The sequence below is a fragment of the Phragmites australis genome, chromosome 2 (assembly GCF_958298935.1).
Source record: "Phragmites australis chromosome 2, lpPhrAust1.1, whole genome shotgun sequence".
Classification (NCBI taxonomy): domain Eukaryota; kingdom Viridiplantae; phylum Streptophyta; class Magnoliopsida; order Poales; family Poaceae; genus Phragmites; species Phragmites australis.
This window is the reverse complement of record NC_084922.1, coordinates 43,433,747-43,445,433: the sequence shown is the minus strand read 5'-3', so window position 1 is coordinate 43,445,433 and position 11,687 is coordinate 43,433,747. Positions and strand designations below refer to the sequence as shown.

The 11,687-nt window shown below is 43.4% G+C and overlaps 2 protein-coding genes across 3 annotated transcripts; both read left to right on the top strand.

The window, feature by feature from the left end:
* Positions 1-4,783: 4,783 nt before the first annotated feature.
* On the top strand, positions 4,784-9,602 carry LOC133909062 (1-aminocyclopropane-1-carboxylate oxidase-like). 2 transcript variants are annotated; one of them, XR_009908298.1, is made up of 5 exons: positions 4,784-5,753; positions 6,243-6,573; positions 7,315-7,630; positions 7,727-7,816; positions 9,427-9,602. XR_009908298.1 is itself a non-coding variant. In XM_062351338.1 (2 exons), exons 1-2 carry the CDS (start codon positions 4,899-4,901, stop codon positions 6,558-6,560), a joined length of 1,173 nt encoding a protein of 390 aa, XP_062207322.1. In that variant the 5' UTR covers positions 4,784-4,898; the 3' UTR covers positions 6,561-6,810. The 2 variants fall into 2 exon arrangements, 1 of the variants encoding a protein (XP_062207322.1); XM_062351338.1 differs by lacking the exons at positions 7,315-7,630; positions 7,727-7,816; positions 9,427-9,602 and having other exon boundaries at positions 6,243-6,810.
* LOC133907625 (uncharacterized) lies at positions 8,455-10,461 on the top strand. Its single transcript, XM_062349699.1, has 5 exons — positions 8,455-8,467; positions 9,427-9,537; positions 9,794-9,882; positions 10,194-10,244; positions 10,366-10,461. The coding sequence occupies exons 1-5, from the start codon at positions 8,455-8,457 to the stop codon at positions 10,393-10,395; spliced, it is 294 nt and encodes a 97-aa protein (XP_062205683.1). The 3' UTR covers positions 10,396-10,461.
* The last annotated feature ends 1,226 nt before the right edge of the window (positions 10,462-11,687 follow it).

Genomic DNA, 11,687 nt, shown 5'->3' with positions numbered 1-11,687 from the left:
TCCATCTGAGCTGATGGTGGCTCAGACTAAGGAAGAGGACCAACAAGGGATGGATGGTGAATGCTCACAGGACATACATGTCCCCGATGGGATGATTCTGGTGCACAATCAGAAGGGCCCCTATTTGATATGTGCCACCTCTTGGCCAATCATGTCCCCCCTCCCCCCACAAGACAATACTACTGAAACTCTGCATGTGGGCCAGGATGAACACTCGACTGATGGGGTGCAACCTTCTGAAATACTGGGAGAAGAGGAGGAGAACTTTGACAACTTATCACACAGTAGCACCAGAACTGAAGATGATGACAGCTTCCAAGGATGAGTGTCTGTCCCCAAGAAAACAAAGATCAGAACTCCCAAGAAAAGAGGCCAAACAGTTGCAACTAGGGCAAGCTCCAGAATTCCTAGAGATGGCATGCCAATTCAGGCCAAAGCCATGAAGAGAGCACAACAAAGGAACTCAACTGCAGGTAGCTCTTCTTCTTCTAATCAGTTTGCTATTCTGAATAACTCCTCTAATATGTATATTGCTAATGTCATCCATGAGTTAGAATTAGTAGCTGACAACATTGATACTCAAATTGATGCCTTTAAAGCTGAGGAAATAGCTAGAGCTAGGATTGCAGAGGCTAATTATAGAGCCTTTCTGCAAAAACAAAGTGAATAGGAAGCCTCAAGAGGGGGAGGCCTGGAAGAGGACATGGCCATGGAGGTCATTGACAACTCTGCTAGAGATCTCGATAACCTTAACCCATGTGTCATAGAGCCCACAAGGAGTGGATCTATGCACATAAGGGGGAGAGGCAGACCAAGGAAGAAAAACAAATGAGGATTCTTTTATGGAATGCTAGGGGTTTAGGCAAACCTGTAAGGAGAAAACAGATAAATGACTTTTTCATGCAGGAAAAATTGGACATCATAGGTATCCAAGAGACTGTGAAGAAGGACTTCACAGCAAAAGAGCTTAAGGAAATTGCAGGGAATGAGAATATGGTCTGGTGTGTTCTAACTGCTCAGGGTCATTCTAGTGGGATCCTTGTTGGGGTCAAGGATGAGTTAATGGAAGTGGAACAGTGTGTAGTTCACCAATTCTGCATCCAGGTAACTGTACGGATGAGGAACACCAACTTAAGATGGGAGCTCATCACTATGTATGCCCCTGCTAACCCCAATTGTTCCAAGGACTTTATTGGTGAATTAGAAAGTATTTGTGACAAGGTGTCACTCCCTATCCTCCTGGGTGGTGATTTCAACCTCATTAGGGAGGCTCAGGATAAAAAATACTAGTAACATAGATAAGAACTTGATGAACCTCTTTAATGATTTTATTTGAAAATTTCACTTAAGGGAAGTGAAGAGAGCTGGCTCCAAATATACTTGGACCAATAAACAGCTAGCCCCAATTATAGTGAATTTGGACAGATTTCTGATGTCCAATGATTGGGAACAACATTTCCCCCTATGTCATGCATGGAGTCTGACTAGGGTTGGTTCAGACCACAGCCCCATCCGCTTGGACTCAGGGGAAGTTGGGGTGCTGAGGTGTAAGTATTTCACCTTTGAGAGGTAGTGACTGCTGATGGATAACTTCAAAGAGAGAGTGCAACAAAGATGGCTGGAGAAGAAAGCAAGAAGGTCTGATGATGGTTACTCTTTGGATGTATGGCATGGCAACTTATGTGACATTAGACAGTTCATGAGGGGTTGGTATAGAAAACACATTGGTGAACAGATCAAAAATAAACAAGATATGCTGGCTCAGCTTGCTATACTGGATAACAAAGCAGAGTATGAAGGCTTGGCCATGGAGGAATGGGAGTATAGATATAGGTTGGAAAATAGCTTTGAGAAAATTCTCTCCATGGAGGAGATCTTCTGGAAACAGAAAGGTGAAAATTCCTTGATCAAAGAGGGTGACAATAATATAAGATTTTTTCATTTGCTAGCCAATGGAAGAAGAAGAAAGAATTTGATCCTATCCATGGAAACTGAACAAGGCTTGCTCACCTCCCAGGAGGAGATTAGAGGACACATCTATGACTTATATAAAACCCTTTTTGGATTTGACTCCAGAGAAGAGCTTAGGTTTCTAAACTCCTTCTGGGATAACCATAATAGCCTGCCACATGATGTCAAAGAACCTCTGGTCCAACCTTTTTCTGAGCAAGAGATTGAGGAGGCTTTTAAGAGTATGAAAGAAGATTTTGCTCCTGGACCTAATGGCTTCACCTCTACCTTCTTCAAGGTGTTATGGGAATATGTCAAGGGTGACATCTTTGAAATGTTGGAGGGGTCCTGGATCTGAAAAGAATTAATTATGGTGTTATAACCTTACTCTCTAAGGTCAAGGAGGCCAATACTATTAAGCAATACAGACCCATCTGCTTACTTAACATAGACTACAAAGGCTTCACCAAGGTCCTCAATAACATACTGATGCTAGTGGCCAAGGAGGTGGTTGGCCCTAAATAATCTGCCTTCATCAAGGGTAGAAACATTTTAGAAGGGGTGGTGATCCTTCATAAAGTCATCCATGAATTGAGGAGAACAAAATAACAAGGGGTGTTGGTGAAAATAGACTTTAAAAAGGCATATGATAAAGTTAAATGGGATTATCTAGAGAAAGTCATGAAAGGGAAATGCTTCCCTCCCAGCTGGATTGATTGGGTGATGCAATCTGTCAAGGGGGTAGAGTTTGCATAAATATCAATGGGCAAAGGGGCCCTTATTTCAGAACCTACAAAGGGCTAAGACAAGGGGACCCCTTATCCCCCTTGCTGTTCAATATTGCAGCTGATGCTCTAGATGCTTTGATGGACAAAGCTTCTATTAAGGGCTTACTGAGTGGTGTTGTTGACCATCTGATCCCGGGGGGATTACCCATATTCAATATGCTGATGACACTATATTAATGATTGATGGATCTGATAAGTCTATCCTTAACCTTAAAATTATTTTATACTGCTTTGAGTGGCTTTCTGGGCTTAAGATAAATTTCCACAAAAGTGGGTTTTTTTTACTTTGGCATGGAGCAGGCAGAGCAGGAAAGGGTGACAAATATGCTTAATTGCAGTCTGGATCAGCTCCCCTTGAAATACTTAGGCATTCCTGTTTTTGACCATCAGTTAGGCATGGCTGCCTCATCTGGAATCCTCTCAAAAATGGTTAAAAGGCTAGACCCATGGAAGGATAAAAATCTGAACTATGAAAGCAGATTGACACTGAAAAATTCCTATCTTACCAGTTTACCTATGTATACCATGGGATTTTACCTTCTTCCCAAAGAGATCCACAGGAAGATGGACACTGTCAGATCAAGATTTTTTTTGAGAGGGGCTGAAGATGTGAACATGTACCATATGGCTAAATGGGTAGCCATATTCAGACCCAAGGATTATGGGGGTTTCGGTATTCTAAACACTTTGATAATGAATGAATGTTTGCTTGTCAAGTGGATATGGAAGATCTCAACTGGCTTTGAGAATATCTGGTATAGGTTGTTGAAGGCCAAATACATGTCAGATAGGAATTTCTTCTCATCCAGGCAGAAAGGCACCTCCTAGTTTTGGAAGGGCCTGCATAAGGTCAAGCATCTTTTCCAATGGGGTGTTGTATTTGCAGTGAACAATGGCAATAAGATTTTCTTCTGGAAAGATGTGTGGCTTGGTGAAACTCCTCTAAAAATTCAGTTTCCTGACTTGTTCAAGATGTGTGCTGAGCCGGATGCTGTGGTCTCTGACTATTGGAATCATGATGAGTGGGAGGTGCAATTCAAAAGGAGTCTAACCACTAGTAACCTGCTCCAATAGGAGGAGCTGTTACAAATGCTCCAGCAGGTTCAGTTAAATGATAGGGAAGATGTTGTTACCTGAGCTCTGGACAAGTCAAAGAAGTTTACAACTAAATCTATGTACAAATTTCTCACCTTTGAAGGAGTGTCTTGCCTAAGATTTTCTTGTGGCAAATGCTCCATAACAAACTCCCTATGTCCACCTCCCTCAAGAAGAGGGGGTGGAAAGGAAGTACAAAATGCTGCCTGTGCAATAATCAGGAAGATGTCAATCACATTTTCTTCGGTTGTGTGTTGGCACAATTTGTTTGGAGTGCTCTGAGAGGTATTTTCGGTTGGAATGGGTTTCCGGTCTCGGTAGCCGACTTATGGGCGAGCTAGCTTCCGAAATAGTTTAAAGTCTCTCAAAAGCTGGGTCTATTTTTGTTTGCAGGGATGGCTTGGGATATTTGGAGAACACGTAACACGATGGCGATCGAGAAGAAGTTCCCCCGCAAGCCTGCTGAAGTGCTGGCTCTAGCCGTATCCTTCACGCAGAAATGGAATATCCTCCTCACTGAAGATGACAGGGTCACGGTGGATAGGGTATCAACCCAGGTCCGGGAGTAGCTACGGAGCTTTACCCCGGCGGATGGCCCTATATCTGATATCTGTGAAATTTGAGCTAGAATACTTTCTGAGCTTTGTAGATGTTTAGCCTATATATTTGGTACTGTTGTCCTTTGGTTAGTTTGCTGATATTCCCAGCTTTGTATTTTTCTTTTTTCGCACCTTCTTTCGGTTGACGCTGTGTTCTGGTTATTAGGTTTCAATATAAGCCGGGGCAATCTCTCTTTAAAAGAAAGAGCAGAATTCAGCGATTCGAGGGGAGTTGTTGAGGCCTGTAAGCCGTGCTCCGGCCCACTTGCCCCTTTCACCGGTCCAGGTCGGCGCAATCCCCCACCACTCCGTCAGCGGGTGGGCCCATACAACCCAAATAAGAGACGCCTCTCTCTCCTCCTCTCCACGGCTGCAGACGGAGGCCAACGACCAGAACACGTTTCCCACCAAAAGCACTTCTCTGTCTCACCGATTGCCTGCGATTCCCACCGCTCCGGCCGTCTCCATGGCCGCCTCGGCCTCCTCCTCCACTGCCGCCACAGTCATGTCGGGGCCCAACTCCGGACGGAGCGTACTCCCAGGCCCTCCCCCACCAACGCCGTCGAACCACCACGCGCTCCCCTCCTCCGCAGCAGCCGGGGGCACGGACGCCGCGCTCTCCGCTTTCCTCCACCGCCGCCTCCTCTCCTCCCCGGCCCCGCCTCTCCGATCGCCGCCCTACGTTCGGTCTCAGGCGCCGCACTCCCTTCCGCCTCTCGTCTCGCTCGACAGCCCCGACCCGCGCGCCCTCCGCGACGCCGCCGACGCGGGCTACTTCCACCTCGTCGGCCACGGGGTGCCTTCCGAGCTACCGTCTTCCGCGCTCTCCGAGCTCTCTCTCATCGACGCGTCAACGCTCCAGGAGTCGAATCTACGCACGCTCGGCTTCACGGAGGAGGAGCAGGATGCGGACGACAGAGACGAAGACCCCGCCGTGGTGTTTGACGCCTGCGAGGGGGAAATGGACGCGCTCCCGGCGTTAGCGGAGTACGCGCGGCGGATGAGGGACTTGGGCATGCAGGTGGTGGCGCTACTGTCCGGGTGCCCCGACGTGGGTTTCCGGGAGGAACCGTTTGCGGAGGGGAGGAGGACGGCGAGGTGTCTGGTGTGGGCCTCCAGGGTCTCCGCTGGCGAGACGGCGGCGCATCCAGCCACCGGGAAGGCGAAGGCGTACCCGTACGTCGTGGGACTTCACTGCCAGTGGGAGCCTTCCGGGCAGGAATCGGCGCCGGCGAGCTGGGTGATGGGCGACGGCGGCGAGTGGACAGCCGTAGGCGCACGCCACGGCGCGATACTTGTCACCATTGGCGACATTGCCCAGGTACTTGCGTGAAAATCTTCCAGTTCGACCAATGTGAAAAATCATAGGATACCCAGTGGACATTCCAATCGAAAATTGCAACAGTAGAGGTTACATAAGCACAACAATCTTTTGTAGTTTTGGGTTGGTCTAGATGCCAATTAGTGCTCTAGTACAACGCTAAAGCCTAGATCGTGCTAGTGCCACACTGCCACTGCTACTGAACATGCAAGAACCAGAGGCAGAGATAGAGCATCCATTCTGTTTATGCAACGGCATCAAATTCTAAGCAGGTTATGCATCAGTATCACCACTCAATTTTGACCCAGTTAGGCGAATCAGTTCCCATGTCCGCATCAAACGCAAAGACACAAAAATTTAGTCAAACATCTCCGCTTTTCAAACGCAAAAGCCACCATCGTATCATGTGAGCTCTTCTTTACTTTGCTCCTCAGGGAGCAGTAGCACTCATCTTTTACGTGTCATGATTCTTTTTCGGTCGCGTGCTAGGTGTGGAGCAATGGTAAGTTGAAGAAAGTGAGAGGGATGGCGCACCCCACCTCCACACCCGAGGCCGGGCAGCAGGGCGAGCCTGATCTGTTGTCGGTCACCGTGCTCATCACCCTGTGTCTGGACAGTGTCATCTCGCCGTTGGTCCCGTGCGCCGATGCCGCCGGCGAAGAGGGCCGCGAGGACGAGGCAGATGGTGCCAATGGCGAGGATGAGGATGGGTGGAGGTTCCGCTCGTTTTTGCTGGAGGACTACGCGTGGAGGGTCTATCACCAGCGGCTTCAGTTCAAGGATCCGCTGGTCCGTTACCGGACATGAGATTGCAACAATGGTATGTAGCTTTTTGGTTTGTTTGTTGGTGTGTGGCTTGTGATTGCTTCCACTTCAGGGTTTGATCATGAGTGAATCAGTTTGGAGTTATTTCATCTGTTCAGGGTTAGTCATTTCTAATTTGTTTCCAACTGTGCCTGTACAAATCATGGAAATATATTAATGAACAGAGAAGTGGATGTAAGTGAACCGATGCTGATTTCAACTGCAATAGAACATCGTATAGGTGCAGATCTCACAAAATTTCAGACATCGTATAGGTAACCCTGCTAATGACTTGGGCTGAAACGGTTTTAATGGTTGAATTTTTTATTATATATTTTAAAAATAAAAAATATAAATGTATATCTATTTTGAAAATTGCAAATCTAGACTCTGTTGGAAGGGTGACATGCCAAATGTCACATGTTGGAAGGGTGATGGGTTTGACAATAAAAATATTGCGTTCCTATGCTCTCAGAATTCAAAATACTATTGAAATAACCGTGAAAAATTCTGAAAAAACTTATATGGTGTAGAGGATGCTATTATCTAGCTCTCAAAAGATTTCAGACAAAATATAACTTTTACAATGAGAAAAAAAAAAGATAAATTAGGAATGCAGTTTTTCAAAATATGTGCATATATTTAGAATATTTTATCTAAAAATATAAAAATAAAAAGATCTTTAATGGTTTGAGTTTTGTTTTGGGCTGTTTGGTTGAGTGCTAATGTGCTGACCCCATGAGGCCTCGTTTGGTAGCCCTTGGATCAACATGGATTGAGGCTTGATCCCGACCAACCTTGGGTCCAGACCCACGTTGGGAAGAAACCATGTGGTGGCTGAATGTGCATTTGGCAACGACATGAGTTGGAATGTTCCTGATCCAATCCACACCGATTCATGGGAGAAACACACATCCCCATCGAGGCCAGGAACAGAGCTTGCTCTTGTGTTATCTTTTCGTGTGTGGCGTTTGCCTCACAGTCTACTCCGGCGACGCTCCACCCCAGCAGCGCTTATCTTCGGTGTTCTCCTCCCCAATGGCTCACTCCGGCATTCTCCTCCCTAGCGGCTGGTACTTCCCCTCCCTCCCAACCCTCCTCCTCCCCCCCCCCTTTTACTGGTAGAGTTTGGTGTAAGGGTAAGAAGCGATTTGATCTTTGTCTCATAGATCTGATGTTGTGCATGGTGGTTGATATGCGGCGTTTGGTGGCTCAATTGCTCAAGTTCTAGGCAGCAACTCAAGTTCTTCAACAATCTGGTGAGTGATGACCATTTTCTCAAGATTGTTGAGTGGTGAATTAGGCTCTGTTTCAATTTACAATCTGAAACAAACATGTAGATTGTGCAATCTAGCTTTAACAATTTAGGCATCAGATTTTATCTGTCTTCTAATAGCTTATGCAGATTGTGTAATACAACTTCTTACAATCCAGTTTCTTACAATCCACAATCTACAAATCGCTTTTCACAATCTTAAACTAAAACAAACATGACTTTAATATCTATTGTCAATGCATTAATGAAAATCAACAAAGTGGTTGATCTATGACCTTTGGTGGCTCATTTGCTCATGCACTGGAATCACCAGTTGATAAATAATTTTTACTTACTGCTCTGTAGTCGAAGTTGATTGCAAGTTGCACTATGTGTAGAACAAACTAGTATACCTTAAGTTTAATTGAACCACTAGCATTATTTCAATTTTTCTTTGTCTCGGGTGAGGTCACATTGCATATTGTTGCAGTAGCCATAGCACTAGCACATCTAAACAAATGACACATGAGCCACAAATAATTAGGTCCTTCAATTCTATTATCGTATTGATTCAGTTCTACCAATTTTGTTCAGTTCGTTTCTGGTTGGTTGGGGGCTCTATGTTAGCTAATATATGACACAATGTCACAACCCGGTTAGTATATGTAATTTTTATAGATGAAGTATACTGCTATACTAACCTGGTTGTGCATACTAATGTCTCCCTTGAGCTCATGACAAAAAAGGAAGTTAGATGTCCTCTTCTGTATGCTTGAATCTTGATTTGAACGTGGTCCTCTTCTCTAAAATAGTTTTTTAGAAGTGCACATATGCATGCGTTGATACATAACCAATCTGTCTAGAATTGTTTTGAACGAACAATGGTTTTGTTTAGAGCCATCTCTTTCCTCCTTTTCTAAAGCTCATCGTGTAGAGTTTTCAATAGTTACAACTCAACTATTGTTGCCTTCTTTTCTTGATGGCACTGGAAATTACAAATTGTTATAACTATTTATTTTGTAGTAAAATTGTTATAATTGTTAGGGCTTTGTTTATTGAATTGCAAGATGGAAGAGCTAAAAAATAGTCCCAATTGCGTGATGATGACACTTCTAATTCCAACAATGATAGCAAATTTCAGCAAGTCCCTTTAGGTTCATCGGCACAATTTACAACACCTTTGCATATACGACAAGGTATGCCGATGCAACAAACTTATAGCCAAACTAATGTGGGTTCGGTCAATGTAGAGACACATTCGTTTAATACACTGAATACTAGTAAACCAGATGTTTCCTCATTCTTTTTTATACCAAGCTCTACATCTAGTATAATTAATTCGGTTCCACACGTAGCTAATAGCTGATCTAATGAAATTTCAACAAACATGACATTAGTTCCTTACAATACTATAGCATATAGCACACCTACCCTCTATGGACATTTTTAATCCACCACTCACAAGTCACAACTACCCCTAACTGTAAACAATGGAGTTATATTCTTATTTTATCAAAGTAGTATCTAAAGTATGATTTAGAAAGCTATTATTGCTTCATTATGTATTTTTCAATTCCTATAAATTGTCTAATTGTACATTCTGTTGTTCTGCAGCACTGGACACCACGTGCCCTGCAAAATCTCCAAATACACTGTGTCCCGCAAAAGCTCTTGAAGTTGAGGATCCAAGCTGGCTTGTTGAAAACAATACATTAAGGTCTTTAGGTGTGGCATAATGTACCACCAAGTTTGACTATGTATTTACGTTGTTAGGCGCTGCATGTTGTATTAACAAGATTGTCATGTAGGTTGATTACTCAAAAAATGATATTAGCACCATATTAGCATGGTGCTTCAACTTTCTTTATAGACGTCTATTTTCGAACCAACATTTGCATAATATTTGATTTGTCATTTATCAGCGCAGCCTTCTAACAAGACCTTTACATGCATTTTTACTTGATCTTTCTATCCTTCATAGTGGAACTGAACGAGATCCGAGATGCTCTGATGGACCCTGAACTGCAGAAAATGATACTTAGGATTGATGGCTCTTTAGAACCAGAAAAAGTAATTATCCATTATCCTGTGGTAACTGCTAAGTTTGAAGTGTGTTCGGATTCATATCTTCTGTTGTACTGCTCAAATTGCATGTGACATACCTAGCCTAGTGCATCTAATCTAAAATGAAAACTGTGGATGAATACAAGTGGGACTTTTTTTTAATATGGGGATTATTTTTAATCTTATAGGAATAGTATACAACACCTCTATTTCTTATCCTTTGTTATGATTCTGATATCTGTTCGAATGGTTGACAAGCTCCAAATGGGCCCATGCCACTTGAATTTATGTATGTCCCCTCGTTGATTTGTCTGTAGGAATTGGAGAAAGTGATGGAAGGTCAAGCTTTTGGCCAGTTCACCGATAAGGTTTTGCTCACCCACCTCACTTGGGCTTGGCCTTTTGATCTTATTGTTTCTCTTGGTTAATTTTAATATTATATTCATCATAAGCCAGACTTTTATGCATCATACTGCCTCCACATTGCAGATTCTTGACATTGTTAGTCCACGAGAATGATTGCCTCTCCTGATTGATGGAACCCTGATGCGGGACCAAATAGAGACATCCCAGGCAAACAAGGGCAAGTGGAACAACTCGTCTCAGTTTTTCTTTTCCAAGATGGGGGTAGACTTAAGTTAGAACACATCTCCAGTCACCGGGTGAAAGGAATCGTTTGGTACTCTGAATATGTCTCGTTAGCTAAGATATTTCTTCTGTGGTAGCATCCTATATTTCACTCCGCATTTATGTCTGTTTGGCCCAAAAGAAAGGGCAATTGCAAATTTGCCATTGCTTTGAATTGTTATTGTGAATTTGCTACTAAAAAATTATAAAAATACTACCAAAACTGTCATTCGAGTAGTATTCTTGTAAAAATAAAAAAACCAGTGGCACTTTGCAAATGTCCCAAAAGAAAATGTAGCATAGACAGTGACGCTATATTAACGACAAGGATGCTGAAAAGAGGGGTGGAATCTGGAAACTTTCATTTTCCGTTTGGCAACCATGATTCCTTACGGATATGAAGTGCTAGGAACGATCAATATTTGTGAAAGCCTAGATGCATTATATTAACAGTTCCAAGAAAGTTCATCGTGGATACCTGGTCCGCAGTTCCACGGATGCCACAATCTTGACTATTTGTTTTCAATCCTTAGGGCGTGTGCAATGGGAGCCTACTTCGGAAAGAGAATGCTCCATGAATTTTGCATTTGGATCCCAATCCTTCGCACCCAAACAGTCCCTTAGATATGGGATATTTTACTACATGACACTAATAAAAGTCGCCCTTTATGTAGGACATTGTTAATTTTTTTCTTTGCTACAGGATAAATAATGTCCTACAGCAAAAAAGAGCGTCCTGGAGCAAAGAGAATTTTTAACAGTGTCCGTCCCACAACATTTTTTTCCTAGATGTAAACTACTACACCCCTTGACAAAAAAAAGAAGGAATTGTGATAAAAAAAATTAAGTGCATTTCTCAATTGTGCAACCATAAACTTCGCTGTTGTGTACAACATACACTGTAATGTTACCTCTCTCTTTTTGTTCTGAAAAGTTGCCTGCGAGATATGAGAAGCAAGAGAGGGGCTGTTTCTTCCTTGTTCCGTTTGGGCCGTTGAGCCTTGGAGGTAAAAAGGGTTAAAAAAAACATGTGAAAAAACTAGGGCGGTTGCTATATTTCAACCACTTGCTTTTTTATTTTTATTTTTTCAGTGATAGCTATGAGCTATTAGATGGACATCCAATAGCTTATAGTCGTCTTCAACCTCCTAACGACTCCCTCGCACTCGCGATCCTCCGCCCCT